This window comes from Paramormyrops kingsleyae, chromosome 10 (assembly GCF_048594095.1).
Source record: "Paramormyrops kingsleyae isolate MSU_618 chromosome 10, PKINGS_0.4, whole genome shotgun sequence".
NCBI classification, from domain to species: Eukaryota; Metazoa; Chordata; class Actinopteri; order Osteoglossiformes; family Mormyridae; genus Paramormyrops; species Paramormyrops kingsleyae.
In genome coordinates, this window is record NC_132806.1 from 21,645,037 (window position 1) to 21,669,232 (window position 24,196).

At 41.2% G+C, this 24,196-nt stretch overlaps 2 protein-coding genes across 21 annotated transcripts in view; both read right to left on the reverse strand.

Annotated features, from left to right (window-relative positions):
* Positions 1 to 24,196, reverse strand: part of LOC111859848 (protocadherin gamma-C5-like) — a 219,694-nt gene that overhangs the window by 147,765 nt on the left and 47,733 nt on the right. Inside the window, exon 1 of one of the 20 annotated variants that reach the window (XM_023842901.2) lies at positions 14,123 to 16,690. The exons of 16 other annotated variants lie outside the window; for them this stretch is intronic. In XM_023842901.2, coding sequence (XP_023698669.2) covers positions 14,123 to 16,564 — 2,442 coding nt within the window. In that variant the 5' untranslated portion in view covers positions 16,565 to 16,690. Of the gene's footprint in view, positions 1 to 8,216; positions 10,751 to 14,122; positions 16,691 to 24,196 lie in introns of those variants that run through there. 3 more of the 20 variants (XM_023842920.2, XM_023842910.2, XM_023842931.2) reach the window with 3 other exon arrangements.
* LOC140593323 (protocadherin beta-16-like) lies at positions 14,411 to 21,209 on the reverse strand. Its single transcript, XM_072717500.1, has 2 exons — positions 18,708 to 21,209; positions 14,411 to 14,538 (listed from the first exon to the last, which is right to left on the reverse strand). Exons 1-2 carry the CDS (start codon positions 21,081 to 21,083, stop codon positions 14,530 to 14,532), a joined length of 2,385 nt encoding a protein of 794 aa, XP_072573601.1. The 5' UTR covers positions 21,084 to 21,209; the 3' UTR covers positions 14,411 to 14,529.

Below are 24,196 nucleotides of genomic sequence, written 5' to 3' on the forward strand. Positions count from 1 at the left end.
ACTGTCTCCAGCTCAGGCCTACAGGGTTTGCACTACTGTCTCCAGTTCAGGCCTACAGGGTTTGCACTACTGTCTCCAGCTCAGGCCTACAGGGTTTGCACTATTGTCTCCAGCTCAGGCCTACAGGGTTTGCACTACTGTCTCCAGCTCAGGCCTACAGGGTTTGCACTACTGTCTCCAGCTCAGGCCTACAGGGTTTGCACTACTGTCTCCAGCTCAGGCCTACAGGGTTTGCACTATTGTCTCCAGCTCAGGCCTACAGGGTTTGCACTACTGTCTCCAGCTCAGGCCTACAGGGTTAGTACGGGTGTCTCCAGTTCTGCCTGACAGGGAGCACATTGCTGTCTCCTGTTCAGCCCTGCAGGGTTTCCATTAGTGTTCTGGCCTATTAGGCTATTCACTGGCCCATTGCTGACCTACAGTATATTTACAGTTGATACCCCACCTGACTTTCACCAAAAGAAGAAAACTATTTACATGGGTTTTCTACAGAAAGCTGAACCTTCAGATAAAAGTAAACTTTACCCCCCCCCAGCTGGTCAGAAAACTCCAATCCAGTATGACTGGCGAGATGCAGCCTCAGCTGACCTTCTCCCCTCATTCCAGAGTAATATGCTTACTAATAGCATCAACTAATTAACATGTTACATAAAGAATTACCTTGAGGTCAGTTCTGTGCTGAACAGCCATGTTTGCCAACGCCTAAACGCTTCCAAACTGCTATAAAAGCACCGATCCCACCCCTTTTTGCAGCTGCCTGAATGTACCTCTATGGACCTCTGACTGTGGTTACTGCTCCTGTTACCAGTCTTGCAGATTCTGTACTGTAACCAGTAAACACTGCACTCCAGGGCAAGCATTAAACCATGATATACATCTCTGTGTGCTTAAATCCATGCCTATGTTCTCACACAGCACTGGGAACAGCATCCCGTATCTGTGCTTTATGTACGTCCAAAGTCTGTTCCACTAAACACGTATAAGGCACATAACTGTAGTGTACTATTGATACATCTTCCAGCCACTTATCCTGGACAGGGTCACAGGCCAGCCTGGAGCTCATCCCAGGCCATGGAGCACATGGCAGAGGTACGCCCTGAACGGCATGGTGGTCCATTACAGGGCACGTTCACACACACACAATCACACACTACTGACAATTTAGAGGTGCCAGTCAGCCTAACTGCATGTCTTTGGACTGTAACTGGAAACTGGAGGTACCTAGCTAGAGAAAGCCACGTGACACTGGAATAGCATGCAATCTCCCCACACACGGAGAACACAGGTAACACCCAAACCCCAAAGGTACCCAGTGAGCCACCATGATTTTATAACACTGCACACAATTAGCCTGTAACTATAGACACTAGGCCAAAGTCTAAAATCGATGTAAGGATGCACATAAGACCTGTAGCTATTCTCCATCTGCTTTATAAGTCTGTTGTAGTGAATTTGCTAAATACACCTGCATGTAAGCACATGTGTGTGTCTAAAGTGTAAAGTGCACTGTATTGCAGTAGTGATCTGCATGCAATTAATGTGAAAAAGAGTGTACTGTGTGTAACTGCTGTTATGTTGCTGTGATTGGAGTCACGTAACAAGAGTGTACCCATTATTAAACTATGATATGTTTAGGCATTTTTGATATTCTGGCAAAGAGTTTTTAGTTAATGTCAAATTTAACATCTGAGCATTTTAACACTGTTTGTAACATAGTCTGGGACACAGAGCTGATTTTAGAAATCAATAGTCTGTATCCCCTAAAATCTTATCTATTTTTGAGCGTTTTTCTATTCCTTTGATTTTAAGCTTATTGTTATGCCAACACAGTCCTGATATCATCCGTTTTATGAAGAAAAACTACTTGCAACTTTTGAAATTTCTCATTCTTTTGTCTCATCTAATACAAAAATTTGCAAGCACTACAAATATCTTATAAATATTGAGACTGGAGTCTCAATGATGTAGGAATGCAGGGTTTTCATTGGGGACCTTTCTATGGCTTAGTATTGTGAAGGACACATAATACACACTGCTGTCTTCAGTTCTGGGCTACAAGATGCAAACTGCTGCCTCAAGTGCTGGCCTACAGGTCTCACACTGCTATCTCTAGTTCTGGCCTACAGGATGGACACTTCTCTCTCCAGTGCTGGGCTACAGAATGCAAACTGCTGTATCTAGCGCTGGTTTACAGGTCTCACACATCAAGTATTTATTTACTATTTTTTCTATTATATTGTACCTTGGCATTTTGTGTTGTCAGCAAAGAAAGAATTTCATTGCACAGAGAAATGCACTTTTCTACTGTACATATGACAATAAATGCTTTGAATCTTGAATCACACTCCTGTCTTCAGTACTGGGCTATAGAATATACACTGCGGTCTGCAGTACTGGGCTATAGGATATACACTGCTGTCTCCAGTACTGGGCTATAGGATACAAACTGCTGTCTCCAATGCTAGCCTACATGTCTTACACTGCTGTCTCTATTTCTGTCCTACAGGATGCACACTGCTGTCTTCAGTTCTGGGCTACAAGATGCAAACTGCTGCCTCAAGAGCTGCCCTACAGGTCTCACACTGCTGTCTCCAGTGCTGGGCTACAGAATGCGCACACCTGACTCCGGTTCTGGCCTACTGAATGCGCACACCTGACTCCGGTTCTGGCCTACTGAATGCGCACACCTGACTCCGGTTCTGGCCTACAGAATGCACACTGCTGTCTCCAGTGCTGGCCTACAGAATGCACACTGCTGTCTCCAGTGCTGGCCTACAGAATGCACACGCCTGACTCCGGTTTGGCCTACAGGATGCACACTGCTGTCTCCAGTGCTGGCCTATGCATTATGCATTAAAACCAGTGAAGCTTGAATAGGGCGCAACATGGGCTTTGACAGGCATTGCCCTTACTTTTGACCCGCAGGCCAGTTAGATGACTCTTAAAATACAAAACAAAAAACATTTATAAGTTTGCATGTTTAAAAAACCATGACAGACCACTGTAGACCATGTTTGGCATACTCTGGTTGTTACACAAAGTGTACTTTGAGGAACTCTGATCTCACAGAAAAATGAATCTGAAAAGGAAGGTCTTGTTTAGGTGTGACTCAGGGCCCAGTTCAAAATCCTCCCTTCCCTGTTTTTCGATACACATGTACGGCAGTCAGGTGCAGCTTTAGATCGCCCTTCCCACTCTATCCAGTAGATATCTCATTAGAGTAGCATGCTCACTGATACTATCAATTAACTTCTGTATCAGTGAGGAGCAGCATGGTGCCTTAATGAGTACTGCTGCTAACTCGCACCTCATGGGATGGGGGCAGCGATCGCATGTCTTCTTTGCATATTTCCCCCCTGTTGGGCTGGTTTCCTCTGGGCCTTTTTGTTCCCCCCAGAAGTCCATAGTGTCACCAGACAGACTGGCATTTCTAGATTGACCGTAATTTCCGTGTGTGTGTGCGTGTTTGTGTGTGTGTGTGTGCGTGCGTTTGTGTGTGTGTGTGGGTTTGTGTGTGTGTACGTTTGTGTGTGTGTGTGCGCATGTTTGTGTGTGTGTGTGTGCGTGCGTTTGTGTGTGTGTGTGTGTGCGTGCGTTTGTGTGTGTGTGTGTGCATGCATGTGGATCTGTGTTTTTTGTAATTATTACATTGTGGAGACCAGATTTCCCCTAAAATGCGATTAAAACCCTGTCACTTTTCACCTTGAGGGGACTTTTTTGTGCCCCACTAGGAAAACCTCAATTTTGTAAAAATGTGAGTGCAAGCAAAAAACTGAAATTGCCAAAAATCTTGCTTTTATCTTTGTTACTTATGGTTCAAGGTTAGGGCTGGGTAGGGGTTAAGGTCATCATTGTTGGGATTAGGGTTATGCCCATAGAAGAAGGCAGAGACCCCAAAAATATATGAACATATGGACTGTTTGTGTGTGTGTGTGTGTTTGTGTGTGTGTGTGTGTGTGTGTGTGTGTGTGTGTGTGTGTGTGTGGGTGGGGGGGGGACCTCTGTAAGATACGACATCCAATCCCTGCTGTCTTCCCCTCCCTAAACAATGTATAGCCTGGGAAAGACTGTAGTGGATTAACTGTATTATCAGATCTATGAGAAGCATCCATGTTTCATAAGAGCCCTAAGTGCTGCTAAATGCTAAAGACGCCCCACTCATCCCTTTGTGCTGGTTTATGAAGGTAGTTATACACACCTGACAGCGGATCCCAGACCTGCATTACATTCATTACCATTGGCAAGGCCTGCATTGTATTTATTCTGGGCACAGCATCCTGTATATCGGTTTGTTCAACAAAATACATGAGACCTACAATTCGAATGCAGTCTGGTGAACACAAAAAGCATGTAGCATATCCATCCATCCATCCATCCATCCATCCATCCATCATCTGCTGCTTATCCGGGATCGGGATGCCCAGACCTCTCTCTCACCAGCCAGCTCCTCCGGGGGAATACCAAGCCGTTCCCAGGCCAGCTGAGAGATATAATCTCTCCTGCGTGTCCTGGGTCTGCCCCGGGGCCTCCTCCTGGTTGGACAGGCCCAAAACACCTCCCCAGGAGCCGTCCAGGAGGCGTCCTAGACAGATGCCCGAACCGCCTCAACTGGCTTCTATATATATATATATATATATATATATATATATAGCCTAATTTAATAAAGTGCATTGCATTGCATTGCATGGATCAACTTACAGTGATGGCCTGTATGCGTTTGTGTTCCTGTGATTACACTCACTTAACAAGAAGGTTATTAACCTATGACACGTTTGGCCTTTTTCATCTTTTGGGTTGAACCGTGAATTTAACATGCAGGCTTCTTACACAGTCTGTGACACCCAGCTGATATTCCTGCAGTCTTGAGCTACGAGACATGGGTCACTAATTAGAGGTAATTCAAAGCCTGATTGTACTAGAAGATGCCAGTTCGCAGGTCCTGGGTGATCCACCCTCCCCACGGCTCCATGCACCAGTGTGGGTGTTTGTTCCGGCCCTCTCTGTGTCTGTCTCACATTTCTCTGTTTGTTTGTGTGCATTTGTGATGCCTTAATTGGTGACACACCTGAGTGAGTATTACTGCTGTAATACTTCAGTAGTGACTTGTCCCCGACATTTATTTCTATACAGTACCTGCATTTATACTTTCGCCAGCTGCTGTGGTTTTGTTGCCTGTATTCACTTTGTCAAAAGCTTGGTATTCACATTGTTACATGCACAACAAGATCGGCATTACCTCACACCAAACATTAAACATTAACATCTGAAAATAGTGAACAGGAAAGAAATGATTCCTTACCTGTATTTCAGAACCAGAAAGTTCAGTCGGGATCAGCAGTGGAGAGCATTAAAAAAAGAAAATGGCACAATTAGAAGCAGGATAGATAAGGGCATCACCAAGAAATCAACAAGTAACTTACCCTCGAGCACCATTTTACTACATGTACGTATTTCCAATATAGATTTTCATCAAACCACAAATGTGAATCCTGGGACTCCTACCCAGGGGCCCTGCTAGAGATTTGGGGCCCCATGAAAGTATATTGCATTGGGTCCCTAACAACGTTTTTAGGGCGCCCGCCAAGGATCCAATACACAGAGATACAGTGAGATATATAATTAAAAGGAGTGTTAATTGCAGACCACATAAATTTTATGAGTGTAATCAAAAGAGGCACTCAGTAAAATCTGCTGGCTGGGGGGGAGGGGGTCCACCTTGGTAAATTTGGTAATGGGCCCCCTTCCATGATACCCCCCCCACCTCCTCTGCTACTGACCTGCACCCTATGCCAGGTAGCAAAGGGCACAAGGCTGGAATACACCCTGGATGGGATACACATACATACATACAGACAGATATATATATATATATATTAGTGCTGTCAAACGATTAAAATTTTTAATCTGATTAATCACAGGGTTGCTGTGGATTAATTTCGATTAATCACGATTAAATATCATTCATTTTTAATCTATATTAATCACATTTAATTTTGCATGAGCAAACACACTCAAGAAAAAAAGGAATATATATGCACTTAACATGTTTATTGAACATCTTGAACATGAGTCGGATGCATTCCATCTGCCACAGAAGTGCAATACCATGTACCCATATCAAAAAGCAAGATTTTTTGCTTAGCCGGACAACTTGTCGGATTTAAGGTACCTCAGTTTAAATGGTCTTTATCTTCGTTCGCTTACAATTAGCACGAACTACCGTAAATCCGACAAATAATCCAACTAACCATGAAGTCCAATTCTAGCCTGGTTAATTGCCATTGTTAGCAATATCAGTTGATAACACATTACATGCGGTGCTTTACATATAAAACTCCGTAGCAATACATCCACAGATAAGTTGGACGGTATAGCGTGTGCGACCGATTTAATGAGCCACAAATGTTGAAAGTAGTGCTTAAACAGTATAAAACTAAAACTTTCCCTTCTGTTGATAAAGGGCGCAGCCATCTAGGATTCTGAACTCGGGATCCTCTGTGCTGCTCCGAAATATTTCTCGGATCTCCGAGAAACTGGAGCGCATGTCGTCACTTCCGGCTTCAAAACTCCGGAATCCGACTCGGAATACGAGTTCCGAGGGCAAATGGAACGCACTAAAACTGCCCGAAATGGGTTAACAGAGACATTTCAGGGATTTTTAATCATTCTGTGCTGCACATGGGTTAATTGCGTTAAAAATTTTTTATCAGATTAATCATGATGATGGATTAATCCGCGTTAACGCGTTAATTTTGACAGCCCTAATATATATATATATATATATATATGCATTCCAGGCTGCTTGACTTTTGACCTTCCCTGTGCTGCTTGGCATAGTTTCCAGTCCCCCACCATACTCACCAGCAGGGGCATAGAAACCGAGGTCAATGGGAGGGTAGACATTCCACCCACACCGCCCCCCCCCCCCCAATTTTTTATTTGGTGTTATTCACCCCGCACCCCACCCCCCCAAAAAAACAGCCCTTTGTATTTAAATTTAAAAGTTGTGGATGGATAAACAGATGGATTGGTTGGTGGATGGATAGTACAATTAGCAATTCTATACTGTACAATCATACTCAAACGTTCTCCATGCTTTAAGCCAGGGATGTCCAATACGTCGATCGCAAAGGCAATCTTGGTAGATCGCATGCCATAAAAATATAGAGGATGGATGATGCGTTCAACCGCGCCAGCCGCTGCAAAACTCCAGTCGCCTAGTTAGCCTCCAATTTATTTCTACTAAACTTAAGAAAGTATATAAGTATATAACAATAAAGTTTTTATATGCTTTTCAAATTCAGCAAAAAATGCTATGTTTAGGTATTAAATGTAATTCTTATGTGCATTAAGAGATTGACATTAATTAAGATATACATGGCTTTATTTAAATTCTCCAATAATTTAGGTTAGCATCACAACACATATGACAACATCATCACAACAACTACACATATGACTCCACATGACAACAATCACTCCTGTTAGCTGTTTTCATGAGTGGAAATAAGGAGGAACAGGCCTGCATGGCCCATTGCAATGTGCAGCATTTATTACAGTGGGGTCAGGATTTCAGAACCTGAACAGCTCCAGCATGCGCACATGTGCAAGTTTAAACAGACAACCAGCAAACAAACTAACAAATCATTACCAGGGTTGAGAAATCACATTGGTCAGCTATTTATATATTGTGATCAATGGTTTAATTGGGATTTGTCCTATCATTGAAAGAGCTGATAAAGGGAGCCCATTGTTAAGTATGTCACCAAAAAACAGTAACTACCAGCAAGACTAACAGAGAAAAAGCAAACTGCACCAATAATCAGACTTGCAAACTCCATTTGAAGGAAACAATTTTATCAAAATACATTGCAAAGCCAAGCACTACTTTCAGGACTGCAATTAAAGTAAAATCATCATTTCAAGCACTTGTTCAAAATTCACATCCTGCTCTATATTAACCAGAAAAAGACACGCGTGCAGCCCCCACTCTGAAATACGTCTTACGTCTTTTTTTTTTAAATACTGAAAACATTTAAAAGATTTTAAAAACATTTAAAAGATTTTTTAATCCATTAAAAGATTTTAAAAACAGAATTAAATTATTTCATTGAAGAAGCATTTTAATAGGTTTATATTAATAATGTTTTACACAGATGATAGCCTACTTCAAAAGATAAGATTTATTTCATTATAAAATAGTTCAACAACTATACCTCATTAACATATGCATCATCAGGTGTCCTGTCCTGAATAGCTTCATCAAGACTCTTCTTTAGGGTTTGGTCCGCAAGGTGAGCATTTTCATTGTAAGATGTAACGAATTTGAAGTCGCTGGTGCGCGAGCCCGTCGTTAAGTACGTGTCGTAATTGTAAGAACTGCGCAGAGTTCCTGTTCCATCCACTTCTGCATAATTCGGAGGGAAATAAGCGCTGGGAATGGCGACCGCGCCATCAAGCAACAGTCTAGGCTTCCCCCTGCGGCATAACTTTAAAGTCACGATAAGAATAATGAATGAGATGAAAAAAATGGAAACGGAAACTAGTGCGATAAGTAGATATGATGTTAATTTAGAATCACTGCCCTCATAAGGCATGTCCTTTAGTTCCGGAAGCTCGGCCAAGTTGTCAGAAATAAGCAAATACACAGAACATGTACTTGAAAGAGAGGGCTGTCCGTTATCCTTCACTAAAACAATGAGGTTTTGCTTTATGCTGTCAGTTTCAGCAATATCTCGCCTCAGCTTGATCTCGCCGCTGTGGAGACCAATAGTGAAAAGTTCGGGATCAGTCGACTTAACAATTTGATAAGAGAGCCACGCATTCTGCCCAGAGTCAGCATCCACAGCGATCACCTTGGAAATTAGGGAGCCCGCATGAGCCGCTTTAGGGACCATCTCAGTCATGAAGGAGCTCCCTGATGGATCAGGGTATAGTATCTGTGGAGTGTTGTCATTCTGATCTGTTATGAAGATGGTTACCGTGACGTTACTGTTAAGCGGAGGAGAACCGTTGTCTCTGGCAATAACATGGGCTTTGAAACTTCTAAACTGCTCATAATCAAATGATTTTGCAGCATGAATCTCCCCTGTGTCTCCATTAATGGTTATAAAGGATGAAACGGGAAGACCATTAACCACACTGGGCATCAGAGAGTAGACTACTGTGCCATTTTGTCTCCAGTCTGGGTCTTTCGCCGTAACAGAACAAAAGGAGAAGCCGGGTTTATTGTTTTCACTGAGGTAAGCGGTGTACGATTGTTCAATAAATACAGGTGCATTATCATTCACGTCCGATACGGATAACATTAGAGCTTTATAAGACGATAAAGGAGGAGAGCCCTCGTCGGTCGCAGTGATCGTAATATTGTAATCCGACACCAACTCACGGTCTAGTTCACTTGTAGTTACTAGTGAATAATAGTTCTTTATAAAGGGAACTAATTTGAATGGAACATTTTCTATAATTGAACAGCGGACCTGTCGATTTTTCCCGGAATCTTTGTCCTGCACATTAATAATGCCCATCTCTGTACCGGGTATAACGTTTTCAGGGATTGGGCTATTAAGAGATTTAAGAAAAATCTCTGGGGCATTGTCATTTACATCTTCGACCTCTATTACTACTTTTGCTTGAGATGCGAGTCCGGCTCCGTCTTTCCCCTCAACGCGAAGTTCATATTCGGACTCCTCTTCGAAGTCAATTTGCCCGATTACAGTGATCTCACCCGTTTGGTGATTAAGGCTAAACAATTTAATAGCCTCGTCGGATATTCGGCTAAATTCATATGTCACCTCGCCATTGGCTCCCTCATCCGCATCGTCGGCACTGACTGTCACCACTACAGTGTTTAAGGGAGAATTTTCAGGCAGACTGACTTTATAGACAGCCTGGCTGAACACAGGAACATTATCATTAGCATCGAGAACAGTGACCTGTATAACAACACTACCTGATCTCTTTGGATTACCCCCATCAACGGCGGTAAGTGCTAATGTTATTTCCCCTTGTTGTTCACGATCCAGCTCTTTTTGCAATACAATCTCACCATACTTGCCACCGTCTGAATTTGTGTGAACAGACAAGCTGAAATGGTCATTACTTTGCAGCGTGTAAGTCTGAACCGCGTTTTGTCCGATATCCGCGTCGTTAGCCTCATTTACGGGAAAGCGAGCTCCTTTAACTGCTGACTCTCTTATTTCTAGCCGGATCGCATCTTTCGGAAAACGAGGTGCGTTATCATTAATATCTTGGATTTGTATGAGAACACTGTGAACCTCTAATGGATTTTCCAATATAAGCTCGTACTTCAAATAGCATACGGCCTTCTGTCCGCAAAGCTGTTCTCTGTCTATTCTCTCAGCTATAACCAAATCTCCAGTGTGCAAATTCAAATCACAATAACGTCTGCCACTACCGTCAACATCTAAACGGGCATTCCGATCCGAAAGTCTTGGAACATCCAAACGTAGATCCTTTGCTATATTCCCAAAGACAGATCCGTGTTTCATCTCCTCGGCAATGGAATAGCTGAAATCTCCGTTAGCCCTGTGCAATACGAAAATGAGCACAATCAAATTGTATATCAGTCTAATAACGGAGTAACCGTCATATTCCATTGTTATAACTTTCGGGTATTTTTTTTATAATCCAAATGGTCGTTCCTAATTTCGCCGAGGTACAAAGAGGCACAGAGCAGTCAAGAAAACTCCCCCTTCACTCAGTTTTAACGACACGTAACTGTGGGTGGGAATATAGACCTCGCGTTGCCATCTTGTTGAACAGCGACGCAGTGAGTTTCATTTAAAGAACTGCAGCGTCATGATACATTGTTTCATAAAGCTTCCGAATATCATCAAAGACGTTTTGACACAATTTGCGAAAACGGTTACGGTGCCTATATTAAGTGCGCATATGCACTTAAACATGTTTATAATTTTTAAAGCTCTTCCTTTCATTTTGGTGCACTTTTTTAGCTTCTGTGATATCAACACACTTAAGATATTTTTTCTTTTCTTTTTGTTTTTAAACAAGACAACACCCACTCATTGATCTTGGTGTGTGGTGGGGCCTGAAGCCCACCTCAGCCAGCACAGTGCACAAGGCGGGGGCACACCCTGGATGGAATGTGCAACATGGGGAGGGAATGCGCAACCTGCACACTCATAGAGCAAGGATGGGACTGGAAGCCCCAACCCTGCAGGTGGAGGGAACTGACATGGCACCCTGCAAAATTTCAGGAAACATTAGACATATAAAACTTAATCACATGACCCTTGCAAGACAATATCCATCAGTCCTCTCTTTAATGTTTTTAATTCAATCAATACCTTTCGACAAAATACCTAAATGTATGATGGCACTAAAGCAGAGCCTTTGCTGACATATAAATGAATAGGTGTTCTACTCTATGTCATCTGCTACAGGATTTTTTGCCCCTTTTGTTATTATAATCCATCAATTTTCCAAACTGCTTATCCTTTTTGGGTCACGGGGGGTCCAGAGCCTATTCCAGATGCTACGGGCACGAGGCAGGGAACAGCCCAGGAAGGGGGGCCAGCCCATCGCAGGGCACACTCACACACCATTCACTCACACAATTTCAGTTACTCCAATTAGCCTCAGCATGTCTTTGGACTGTGAGGGGAAACCGGAGTACCCGGAGGAAACCCCACGACGACACGGGGAGAACATGCAAACTCCACACACATGTGACCCACCATACCACTCCTGTTATTATAATAATTATAATTATTAATAATAATGAATAACTGTAATAATGATAATAATGGTGATGTTTATTATTATAATGAATAATAATGATAATAATGATTATTATTATTATTAATAATAATAATAATAATAATAATAATAATAAAGGTCCAGTTGACTTGAAATGACACCTTGTGATTCCTTCCTCTCCCTACTGCCAGCAAAGTCACTTTTAATACAATATGCAGCTACATATCTGTTCAAAGCAGACTACTTTAATCTTAGAAAAACTAAACTTAACTGTTAGGGTGACGATACACAGGGAAACTTTTTCAACAATGTTGCTTGGGCACATTCCCATTGATACTGGGCAACAAATTTCTATTTGAAAAACTTTGATCGGCAATGGGCAACTTTTCACAGTCATCCAGATGTAGGTAAATTACCCATTGTCTAACCTGGTTGGTAATTGCCCGGCAACATTGCTCAAAAACTTGCCCGGCATATTATCACCTCAAGGCATCTTATTCTCCCTTTATGATGAAGCTTCATATGTTTTCCAGTTACCACCTGTTGCTGCTTTGAATGATATCCCTCTTACTGCACTGCTATTTTGTGGAGGATGCTCTGGTTTACAATTCCATCCATCCACCCATTTTCTGAAAACACTTATCCTGTTCAGGGTCATCGGGGGGGTGGAGCCTATCCAGGAGGCTACAGACAGGGAACAATCCAGGATGGGGCACCAACCCATCACAGGGCACACTAACACACCATTCACTCTCTGTCACACACAGTTTGGCAACTCCAGATTTTGAACCGAGTACGCAGAGGAAACGCAGCAACGTCACAGAGAGAACATGCAAACTCCACACGCATGGAATCCTGGCAGAGACACAAACCCAGGTCTCAGAGGTGGGAGGCAACAAGGTTATCTATTACACCACCATCTCACCCCAAGAATTTAAGATTCTAAATGACAAATTTACCTGCGTTTCAAGGGCCAATTCATAGTCAACTAACATCACCCTTTATTTCACATCTGACAAGCAATTTCCATGCCCTTATTCCATAGTTATTTTAGAAACCCCTTGATTGTGTGCTACTTTTGCATTCATCACCCCTCCATGGAAGCTTTCTGAGACAAATGTATTTCACCTGCAATCACATTAATTATTATTAATTATACATATGATTAATACAGACAGTTTGTCGCACCTGAGCTTATTTTGGAGGGGTTACAATAAAGGGTATAGCAAGTACTATACATACTTTTATTATAATCTGTTTTAGAAAAAGTTTTTATTGTTTTTTTTCCTTTTGTATATAGTTGTTATATATCTTTGACGTACTGATCATGTTTTCAGTGAAAAACCTTTGAATGCAAATATCACATGTTTGCATAACAAAATAAGTCAAAGATGAAAAGAAATCCCTATGAAATGCTCATCCAATTCAGAAATATTGTAAATAGTTAATAAGAATCAATCCCAAAAAGCCTCTCCTGCACCTCAACCTTGATCTAATGTTGATGATCATCTGTGTGTTTATATGGCATAAATATCGCTGAGGCATGATTTCTCCCATTTCCCCATATGCATCCTTTTTAGGGTTATACGATCATATCCCACCTGGATCTTAAACTGGGAATTACGATAGTGTATGTACATTTACTTCAGCACCAAGCAACCTTACACAATAACCATTAATACTAACTTTATGAGTCCAGGAATGTTTGATAATGCCCCCCCCCACAAATGTTCCATCTGAAATCTGTCATATCCATTAAGGTGAAAACTACATTTGAGATATAGCTTCCAACCATGTACCCACTAAGAGTCATGAACAGCTGAGATACAGGGAAGAAAAAAAAAACATTTTGCACCCTTGCTGCATTGTTAATATCAGGATGTCTCTGTTTATTCAAAAAGAAAGTAAACAGATTGCTTCTATAGAGACCAGCCAAGCAACACTAAATATCAGCAAGAATAAAAAAAAATGAAAAACGGCACAAACACTGTAACTTGCAAGCTCATTTTGTTGGAAACATTCTTCTAAAAATTTTAACCATCACATTGTAAAGTGAAGCTCAGTTTTACTGCTAATAAAAAAATCTTCAAATTCAAACACTTGTTCAAAAATCAAATCTTGTCCTAGGAACCTGACAAATGTTTATTTAATTTAACCTCACAGGTGCTTTTTCCTCATTTTGAAATTGAAAACAATTAGGCTTATACAAAAAAGAAAACATAAATATTCTCTTAAAACGTGCAAAATGAAAAAAAAAACTAAATAAGTGATTTCCATGATGAAGGATCTTCGCCGCTTAATACGTAATGCCACTTTATTATATTATATATAAATATATATTATATTTATGCTAATAATATAGTTGAACAGCAGACTTTACCTCATTAATCCCATGATTTCCTTCAGGCGTCCTGTCCTGAATAGCTTCATTAAAACTCTTCTTTAGAGTTTGGTCGGAAAGTTGAGAATTATCATTGTAAGATGTTACAAATTTAAAGTCACTGGTGCGCGAGCCTGTTGTTAAGTACGTGTCATAATTGTAGGAACTGCGCAGAGTTCCTGCTCCATCCACTTCTGCATAGTTGGGAGGGAAATATGCACTGGGGATGGCAACTGCGCCGTCAAACATCAGTCTTGGTTTCTTTCTGCAGCAAAACTTTAAGGCCATGATGAGAATAATGAAAGCGATGAAAACGGCAGAAACGGAGACCAGTGCGATAATCAAATATGAAGTTAGTTTGGAATTGCTATCCTCGTAAGACATATCCTTCAGTTCTGGAAGCTCAGCTAAGTTGTCTGAAATAAGCAAATGAAGGGAACAGGTAGTTGAAAGTGAGGGCTGTCCATTATCTTTTACTAGAACAATAAGGTTCTGTCTCATACTATCCGATTCGGCAATGTCCCGCTGCGCCCTGATCTCCCCACTATGGAAACCAATAGTAAAAAGTCCGGGATCAGTCGACTTAATAATCTGATAGGAGAGCCACGCATTCTGCCCAGAGTCAGCATCCACAGCGATCACCTTGGAAACCAGAGAACCCGCGTGAGCCGTTTTCGGGACCATCTCAGTCATGAAGGAGCTTCCTGATGGATCAGGGTATAGTATCTGTGGAGAGTTATCATTCTGATCTGTGATGAAGATGGTTACCGTGACGTTACTGCTGAGCGGAGGCGAACCATTGTCTCTGGCAATAATATGGGCTTTAAAACTTCTGAACTGCTCATAATCAAATGATTTTGCAGCATGAATCACCCCCGTGTCTGCATTAATGGTTACCAAAGAAAATACTGGAACACCAGTAATCGCACTGGGAACTATACCATAGGTTACTGTCCCGTTCTGTTTCCAGTCTGGATCTTTTGCAGTAACAGAACCGATGATGGAGCCCGGTTTGTTATTTTCATTCACGTGTGCACTGTACGACTGCTTATCAAATACTGGTGGATTGTCGTTCACGTCCGAAATAGATAATTCTACAGTTTTAGAGGACGACATCGGTGGAGAGCCCCCATCGGTGGCGTTTACTGTAATGTTGTAATCCGACACTACCTCACGATCTAACTCTCTCGCAGTTATAAGTGAATAATAATTTTTGATAGACGGTACTAACTTGAAAGGAACATTCTGTTGAATGGAGCATTGGACCTGTCCATTTCTGTCCGAGTCTTTGTCCTGCACGTTTATGATGCCCACCTCTGCGCCAGATAACGTGTCCTCTGGGATGGGGTTGGTCAGCGACTTAAAATATATTTTGGGGGCATTGTCATTCACATCAGTAATGTCTATTATAACTGTTGCATATGAAGCAGAGCCAGACCCATCTTTCGCTTGAATTAGGATTTCGTAAGTTGATTCTTGCTCAAAATCAATTTCTCCCAGTACCTTTATCTCTCCCGTTTTATGATCAATAGAAAACATTTTCTCCTCTTCGTCTGAAACACGCCCGAACTCATACATCACTTCACCGTCAGCTCCCTCGTCGGCATCGGTGGCGCTTACAGTAACAACTACAGTGCCTAAAGGAGAATTTTCTGGCAGACTGACTTTATAGACAGCCTGGCTAAACACGGGGACATTATCATTCGCATCCAGTACTTTGACATGTATAACTACAGTGCCAGATCGCTGTGGTGTACCACCATCAAGGGCGGTAAGTACCAATGTTAACTCCTCCTGCTTTTCACGATCCAGTTCATTTTCTAATACGATTTCACCATATCTTCCTCCAACACTGTTTGTTTGAGTATTTAAAACAAAATGCTCATTCCTTTGTAATGTGTACGACTGAACTGCATTCTGACCGATATCTGCGTCGTGAGGCTCATCCAAAAGAAATCGAGTCCCTTTAGGAGCGGATTCTCTGATTTCTAAATTAATTCGATCCTTTTTAAATTGTGGAGAGTTGTCGTTAATGTCCACAACATGGAGACTAAAGCGATGTAGTTCCAAAGGATTTTCGAGAATAAGCTCATATTGTAAAGCGCAAGAAGTCTTCTTCCCGCAAAGCGCTTCTCTGTCAATCCTCTCAACCACGATCAAATCTCCAGTACTTAGATTAATGTCGCAGTAACGTCGGTTCCCACCTTCATAATCCACACGGGCTTTACGGGTTGACATTTTTTCCCAATCAAGTCCTAAATCCTTTGCTATATTTCCAATCACAGATCCACGTTTCATCTCCTCCGGCAGAGAATAACTCACATCCCCAAAAGATTTCGGTAGAACAAACAAGATCCAGGCCAAAAAACACAACCCCCGACGCACACCCGGCAAGATTTGTAAATCCATTTGTGTTTTCAATCGATAGACGTTTCTAAACATCGAAGTTAAACGGTCCAGCGTAAGAAAAATTTGAAAAAAAAATCTATATCGCAGTCCACGGTTAAATATACTTAGCTATGCCTTAGTTATAGGAATTTAATTTCACCCATCCATACAGTAGGCCAATTAAGGTTCAGCGGTGTATCTCGTCGATGCTTATAAGAACGGAGGGGCGGAGTGGCGTATAAACTCCCATAGCAAGTGAATAGCGACCCCATGCGTATTATTTTAAAATTACTCTGTTGATACTTAAACCACTGGGTCTTAGTTCTGATCCTTGCAACCTACGATGTATGGTGCTTTTATATTTAACTTCTTTCTTAGTTATCCAAAATGGACTGATAACTACAAGCACAACATGATTAAAACCAAAGCAGTGGTTTGAGGGCATAGCATTACTTTTTACTGTGTTATAATAGTTGCTGCCTATTGTGAAATAAAATGGTGATATGATTCTTTAAAAAAAAGTTCAGTACTAAACTCAAAGAAGAGGACTAGACTACTCCTATAAACAGGACTAGACTAGGGTTATAGACAGCACTGGTAAGCAAGTAAGTACTCACTGCACAAAGCAATAAGCATGACAATTTCTTATCACAACAGTGCAAATGTGTACTCATTTTATACTCGTTATGGCAATCCCTGACTACAAAGCCATTATTCATGTAACTCAAATATCTAACTTTAAAGTTAGTCAAAATGTCAAGCTGTAACTTTAAATGTCTGTAATGGCACGAACTGTGTAAAACAATGCACACCTGGAACCAGTTCAGAAAACACTGTGATTTACATTGCCCCTTCATTGATGATATTACAGTGTAGGAGGGCCAGAAGCCCATCTCAGGCAAAAGATCATGTTCATGGAATGGTACACAGTGATCATGTTCAAACAGGAGCAAGTATGTTCAAACTGCAGTGATCATATTCATATGGGAGCAAGTATGTTCAAACTGCAGTGATCACATTCAAACGGGAGCAAGTATGTTCAAGCTGCAGTGATCACATTCAAACGGGAGCAAGTATGTTCAAACTGCAGTGATCACATTCAAACGGGAGCAAGTATGTTCAAACTGCAGTGATCACGTTCAAACGGGAGCAAGTATGTTCAAACTGCGGTGATCACGTTCATATGGGAGCCAGTATGTTCAAACTGCAGTGATCACGTTCAAATGGGAGCAAGTATGTTCAAACTGCGGTGATCACGTTCAAACGGGAGCAAGTATGTTCAAACTGCAGTGATCACATTCAAACGGGAGCAAGTATGTTCAAACTGCAGTGATCACGTTCAAACGGGAGCAAGTATGTTCAAACTGCAGTGATCACGTTCAAACGGGAGCAAGTATGTTCAAACTGCGGTGATCACGTTCATATGGGAGGCAGTATGTTCAAACTGCAGTGATCACGTTCAAACGGGAGCAAGATGTTCAAACTGCGGTGATCACGTTCAAACGGGAGCAAGTATGTTCAAACTGCAGTGATCACGTTCATATGGGAGCCAGTATGTTCAAACTGCAGTGATCACGTTCAAACGGAAGCAAGTATTGTATGGCAAATTTATTCACATTAGGTAAATCATTTCTTGGATAAAACAAATTCATTTCACCACAACAGAACTATAATTAAATCATAGTATTTTAAATAAGTTCTTATTGTCAGCTCAGCTTTAAGAGTGAAATTTAACTAATCAGTATAAAGTAGGGTGCACAATTGATAATGAATTACACAACATATAACACTACTTAAATTTTACTCAAATTCTCTGCACAAATAATCAATAACTGATTTGTAATTGCTTGTCATCCAAGCCGCTGCTCACCCAGGGTGTATATGCTGCCTTGTGGCATGTGCTGCCTGAGCAGGCCGGCTGGCCTTCTCTGCAACTCAGCTCAGGTTAAGCTATAGAGAAGGACGCTAATCTAATTTAGATAAATAAATATAATTTAAATTCAGTGTATTTGCTAATTTAATTTGTTCAACGAAAGAACAAACATACATTAAAAAAACCTCAATGATTAGCTTTGACTAGCACAGATAACTTTAATTAACGATGCACAAATGATATATTATTAAATATAAGATATGATTCTATGAGTAGGACTCACTGAGAACCATAAATGGTTGGTCCTGAGCACTGATCCCTTACCTCTGTCTCGGGGATTCCATTTGGGCTCTTCAGAGTTTGGTCTGCCAGGTGAGTATCATCATTGTAAGACGTAATAAATTTGAAGTCACTGGTGCGCGAGCCGGTAGTTAAGTATGTATCATAATTGTAAGAACTGCGGAGAGTTCCTGCTCCATCCACTTCTGCGTAGTTGGGAGGGAAATAGGCACTGGGAATGGCAACTGCACCATCAAACATCAGTGCTGGTTTTCTCATGCAGCAAAACTTCAAGGCCACAATGAGAATCATAAAAGCAATGAAAAAGGTAGAAACAGAAACCAGTGCAATAATCAGATATGATGTTAATTTGGAATTACTCTCCTCACGAGAAAGTTCCTTTAGTTCTGGAATCTCAGCTATATTGTCAGAAATAAGTAAATGTACAGTACTTGTAGTTGACAGAGAGGGATGTCCATTATCTTTTACTAAAACAATAAGGTTCTGTTTCATACTGTCCGATTCAGCAATGTCTCGTTGTGCCCTGATTTCTCCGCTATGGAAACCAATAGTAAAAAGTCCTGGATCAGTTGCCTTCACAATTTGATAGGAGAGCCACGCATTCTGCCCAGAGTCAGCATCCACAGCGATCACCTTGGAAATTAAGGAGCCCGCATAAGCCACTTTAGGGACCATCTCAGTCATGAAGGAGCTTCCTGATGGATCAGGGTATAGTATCTGTGGAGAGTTATCATTCTGATCTGTTATGAAGATGGTTACCGTCACGTTACTGCTATGTGGAGGAGAACCGTTGTCTCTGGCAATAACATGGGCTTTGAAACTTCTGAACTGCTCATAATCAAATGATTTTACAGCATGAATCACACCTGTCTCCCTGTTAATTGACAATAGCGATGACACTGGAACACCATTAACCTCACTGGGCAAAAGAGAGTAGACAACCGTGCCATTCTGTTTCCAATCAGGGTCCGTGGCTGTAACCTCACAAATGGATGAACCAGGCTTGTTGTTTTCATAAACGTAGGCGCTGTACATTTGTTCACTGAATACTGGCACATTGTCATTTACATCGGATATAGAAAACTGCACAGTCTTAGAAGAAGACAACGGTGGCGAACCCTCGTCGGTTGCAACAATCGTAATGTTAAAATTCGATTGTACTTCGCGGTCAAGTATGGTAGACGTTACCAGCGAATAATAATTTTTAACCGATGGAATTAACTTGAAAGAAGTATTTTCTTGAATTGAACAGTGAACTTGTCGATTTCTTCCGGAGTCTTTGTCTTGTACGTTAATAATGCCCACTTCTGTGCCAGGTAACGCGTCTTCAGGTATGGGGTTGTTTAGAGACTTAATAAATATTTCAGGGGGGTTGTCATTAACATCGGTGATTTCTATCAGTACTTTTGCAAGAGAAGCGAGTCCTGATCCATCTTTAGCTTGGATTCGCATTTCAAAGCTAGACTCCTCTTCAAAATCTATACGCCCAGTTAACCTCACTTCTCCCGTTTTCCGATCCAAATAAAATATTTTTTTTTGCTCCTCTGTCAAAAGACCGAGCTCAAACGACACTTCGCCATTGGCTCCATCATCTGCGTCGGTAGCACTAACGGTGACTATTACCATATCTAAAGGAGAATTCTCAGGCAGACTGGCTTTATAAACGGCTTGGCTAAAAGCTGGGACATTGTCATTAGCATCCAATACGGTAACATCAATAAGCACAGTGCCAGATCTCTGCGGAGTCCCACCGTCAGTGGCGGTAAGTAATAATTTTACTTCCTGCTGCTGTTCACGATCCAGCTCTTTCTCTAACACCAACTCGCCGTACTTCCCTCCATCAGTGTTCGTTTGAACATCCAAAACAAAATATTCATTATTTTGCAGCGTATAAGTATGAACTGTATTCTGTCCTATATCCGCATCGTGGGCTTCATCGAGGAGGAATCGCGCGCCTTTATCTGCAGATTCTGTGATTTCTAGTTTAATAATTTCATTTGCGAATACTGGAGAATTATCATTGATGTCAAGAATATGCAGAGAAATTCTATGCAGCTCTAAGGGATTTTCCAGAACAAGCTCATATTGTAAAGTGCATGAAGATTTTTTACCACAGAGTGCTTCCCTGTCAATCCTCTCCGCAACAATCAAGTCGCCAGTATTCAGATTAATGTCACAAAAACGGCGACGGCTACCATCTGAATCCAGACGAGCCTTGCGTACTGACAGTCTTTCAATGCCGAGTCCCAGATCCTCGGCTATATTCCCAATAACGTATCCCTGTTTAAGTTCTTCTGAAACGGAGTAGCTCACGTTTCCAAGCGTAGGCGATACACCAAGCAGAGTGTAAAGAAAAATATGCAATATCCCCCTCGTACCGAGAGATCCTTTGTACTCCATGATTAACTCCCCGTTGAGAGAAATAGAATATATGTAGAAAAAATATAAATCCACTTAAATTCTTTGTATTTAAAACCAGTTCAACGCAGTCGGAAGACAAAATAATGTTGCTGACTAGGATGCTGCATCACGTCGAAGCTATTTAATATTACAGTAGTATAGTACCATTAGAAGCACTGCCACTGCTCCCCTTGCTGGTGAACATCGCCACCTTCAGTATAAATTAAAAACTGCATTTTAGCAACGGAGAGCAAAATTCAATTATACTTAATTTAAAACTTTATTTGAAGGGAGAGTGTAGTTTAAGTGTAACCAAAATTAAAAGGAAGAAAAATAATTAACCTGTGTTAGTTGTTAAACATATTCTAAAGTATAGTTTACAATTCACTACATGTCTGTATAGACGACAAAATAATATTTTAATAATATGCTAAATAAAAAGGCAACATATATACTATGCATGTTATTTTTTTTTAAGTTGAGCTCCTGACAGTTAATTCCATTGGCTGACTGGCATAATTCTAACCGAATTAAAACAATGACAAATCCAAAGGTTTTCAGTCATGGAAAAACGAGAGAGACGCTTGATTTAATTAACTTAAAACTATATTCTCTAAAATTTAATAGTGGAAGAACCATAACACGATTTATTAGAGAACAAACATTTTTGGTAGGCAATTCAAAAATTTTAAGATCATCATTTAAAATAATGTGCTACATGAATAATGTGGTGTACTGTCAAGGTCAGTCGGACTAGCAGGGAGCGAAGAATCAGGGTAGGGACACGGAGATCCAGGAAACGGGATTTATTAGAGCAGACAAGGCACAACACGGTCGAGACGTTAGTGACGGAACTGGGGACACGTACGCTGACGTGGACTTAAAAACACAGGACTTAATGAAACAACAAGAAACAGCCGATAACATCGGAATTTCACCTGAGGTTAATGAGGGGGGCGTGGCACACAGGAGGATCGTGCGAGCCGGGCGTGACATGTACAATAAGGAAACCGACAAAAATCTAGGTTAGTGTAATTAAGAACTATTAAGGTCCACACTGCATCTGTAGCTATGACAATCAAATGCTGTTATGAAATATTTAATATTCATCAGGACAATTGTAGCAATCTCAAAATTTATTGTAAGGTTTTATCATAAACTAAAAAAAAAACTCCCCGAATAAACATTAAATAACCTTGTTTAACCTTGTTTTGTATTGACTAAATTACCAAATAAAAAAATACTATAATTTTCAAAGATACCTACAACACTCTACTTTGGACTAATACAAAAATTCCACTAATAATCTGACATACTTAAATTCAATGAAGGCTTTTTTAATCTTAAAGGTTTTTTTTAATTATTAATAGACTTTAAAATTATCTTCTGTAGCTGCAAATATTCAATACCTAATAAAAAAAGTTGTTGCGTAAACCCAGACCTTGAGTACTACAGATACACTCTATGGACAAAAGTATTGGGACACACCTCTCAATCACTGAATTCAAGTGTTTCCTTAAGGCCCATTGTCGCAGGTGTATAAAATCAAGCACCTAGCCATGCAGTTAGGCTTACAATCATTTGTGGGCCTGAAGAGCTCAGTGAATTCAAGCATAATACTGTCTTAGGATGTCACATTTGCAATTAGTCAGTTTACGAAACTACTTCCATGCTAGATATTCCACGGTCAACTGTAAGTGGTTTTATTGCAAAGTGGAAGTGTTTGGGAGCAACAGAAACTCAGCCATGTAGTAGCAGACATGTAAGTTAACAGAACAGGGTCGTCAAGTGCTGAGGCGCATAATGCATAAAAGTAACCAATTCTCTGTCTATTAAGTAACTGCAGAGTTCCAAACTTCCTCTGGCATTAATCTCAACACAGAAACCAAGCGTCAGGACCTTCATGGAATGGGCTTCCATGGCCAAGCAACTGCATGCAAGCCTCACATCACCAAGCACAATGCCAAGTATCAGATGGAGTGTGTAAAGCACACTGTCACTGGACTCTGGAGCAGTGGAAATGTGTTCTGTGGAGTGACGAATCATGCTTCTCTGTCTGGCAGTCTGATGGATGAGTCTGGGATTGGCAGATGCCAGAAGAACATTATCTACCTGACTGCATTGTGCCAACTGTACAGTTTGGTGGAGGAGGGATGTTTTTCAGGGGTGAGGCTAGGGAACTCTTAATGCTTCAGCACGCCAGGCCTTGATGTTCAACATAAGTGCCAGACCTCACAAATGCTCTTTTGAATGAATGGAAAAAAATTACCCCAGACATGCTCCAAAAACTTGTGGAAAGCCTTCCCAGAAGAGTGGCAGCTGTAATAGCTGCAAAGGGGGGACCAACTCCATATTGATGCCTATGGATTTAGAATGGAATGTCATAGAAGTTCCTGTAGGTGTAATGGCCAGGGGTCCCAATACTTTTGTCCATATAGTGTATTTAACATATTTATGAATGAGCAATTCAACAAGCACAGGGCTGATCAACTCACTAGGCAACGTAAGCAGCTGCACAGGGCACCAAATTGTGAGGGGCACTGACTTAACCAGCTGGTGGTACTTAGGTGTGGCACAGTCAGTCTAAGACAAAGTGAAGCTGACTGGCTCTGGACCCTAGAAGTATTCGAAAGAAGAGCAATGTGATGTGGAGGGAGGGGAAAAGCGTCGAGGGTAACAAAGTATAAAAGAAAAAACATTGTAACTGAAGTGGCAACAAGAAGAAAGATCAATGTTTCAAAACCCGAGTGCTGATTAGTCGATTACTAAAACATCTTAAATTCTCTCTTGTTTTGCTTTCGACTCCAAAAATTAGCTGAAGAGGCTGGCTTGGGGTGCATCCTAGCCATGTCAGTGTAGGGCCCCCCAAGAAGTAAATCCACCCCCCATACTATTCTCCCTTTGTGGTATTACAATTAACAGAATTATCACTAACACAATCAAATATTATCACTATTGTGTTAAGGCTTAGACATTGGCAGTCCTAGTTCTTTAATTAATTCGTAGAGCACTACATAATTTTTTTTGGTTATGTTGTGTGAAAGTAAGACTGGCTCCTTGGACAGCCCAACTTACCCAACAATAAGGTTATCCCCCCAGTCAAAATAACCTGG

Coding starts and splice junctions, on each gene's coding strand:
- LOC140593323 (XM_072717500.1), bottom strand. CDS start 21,083: ATGGAGTACAAAGGATCTCTCGGTACGAGGGGGATATTGCATATTTTT.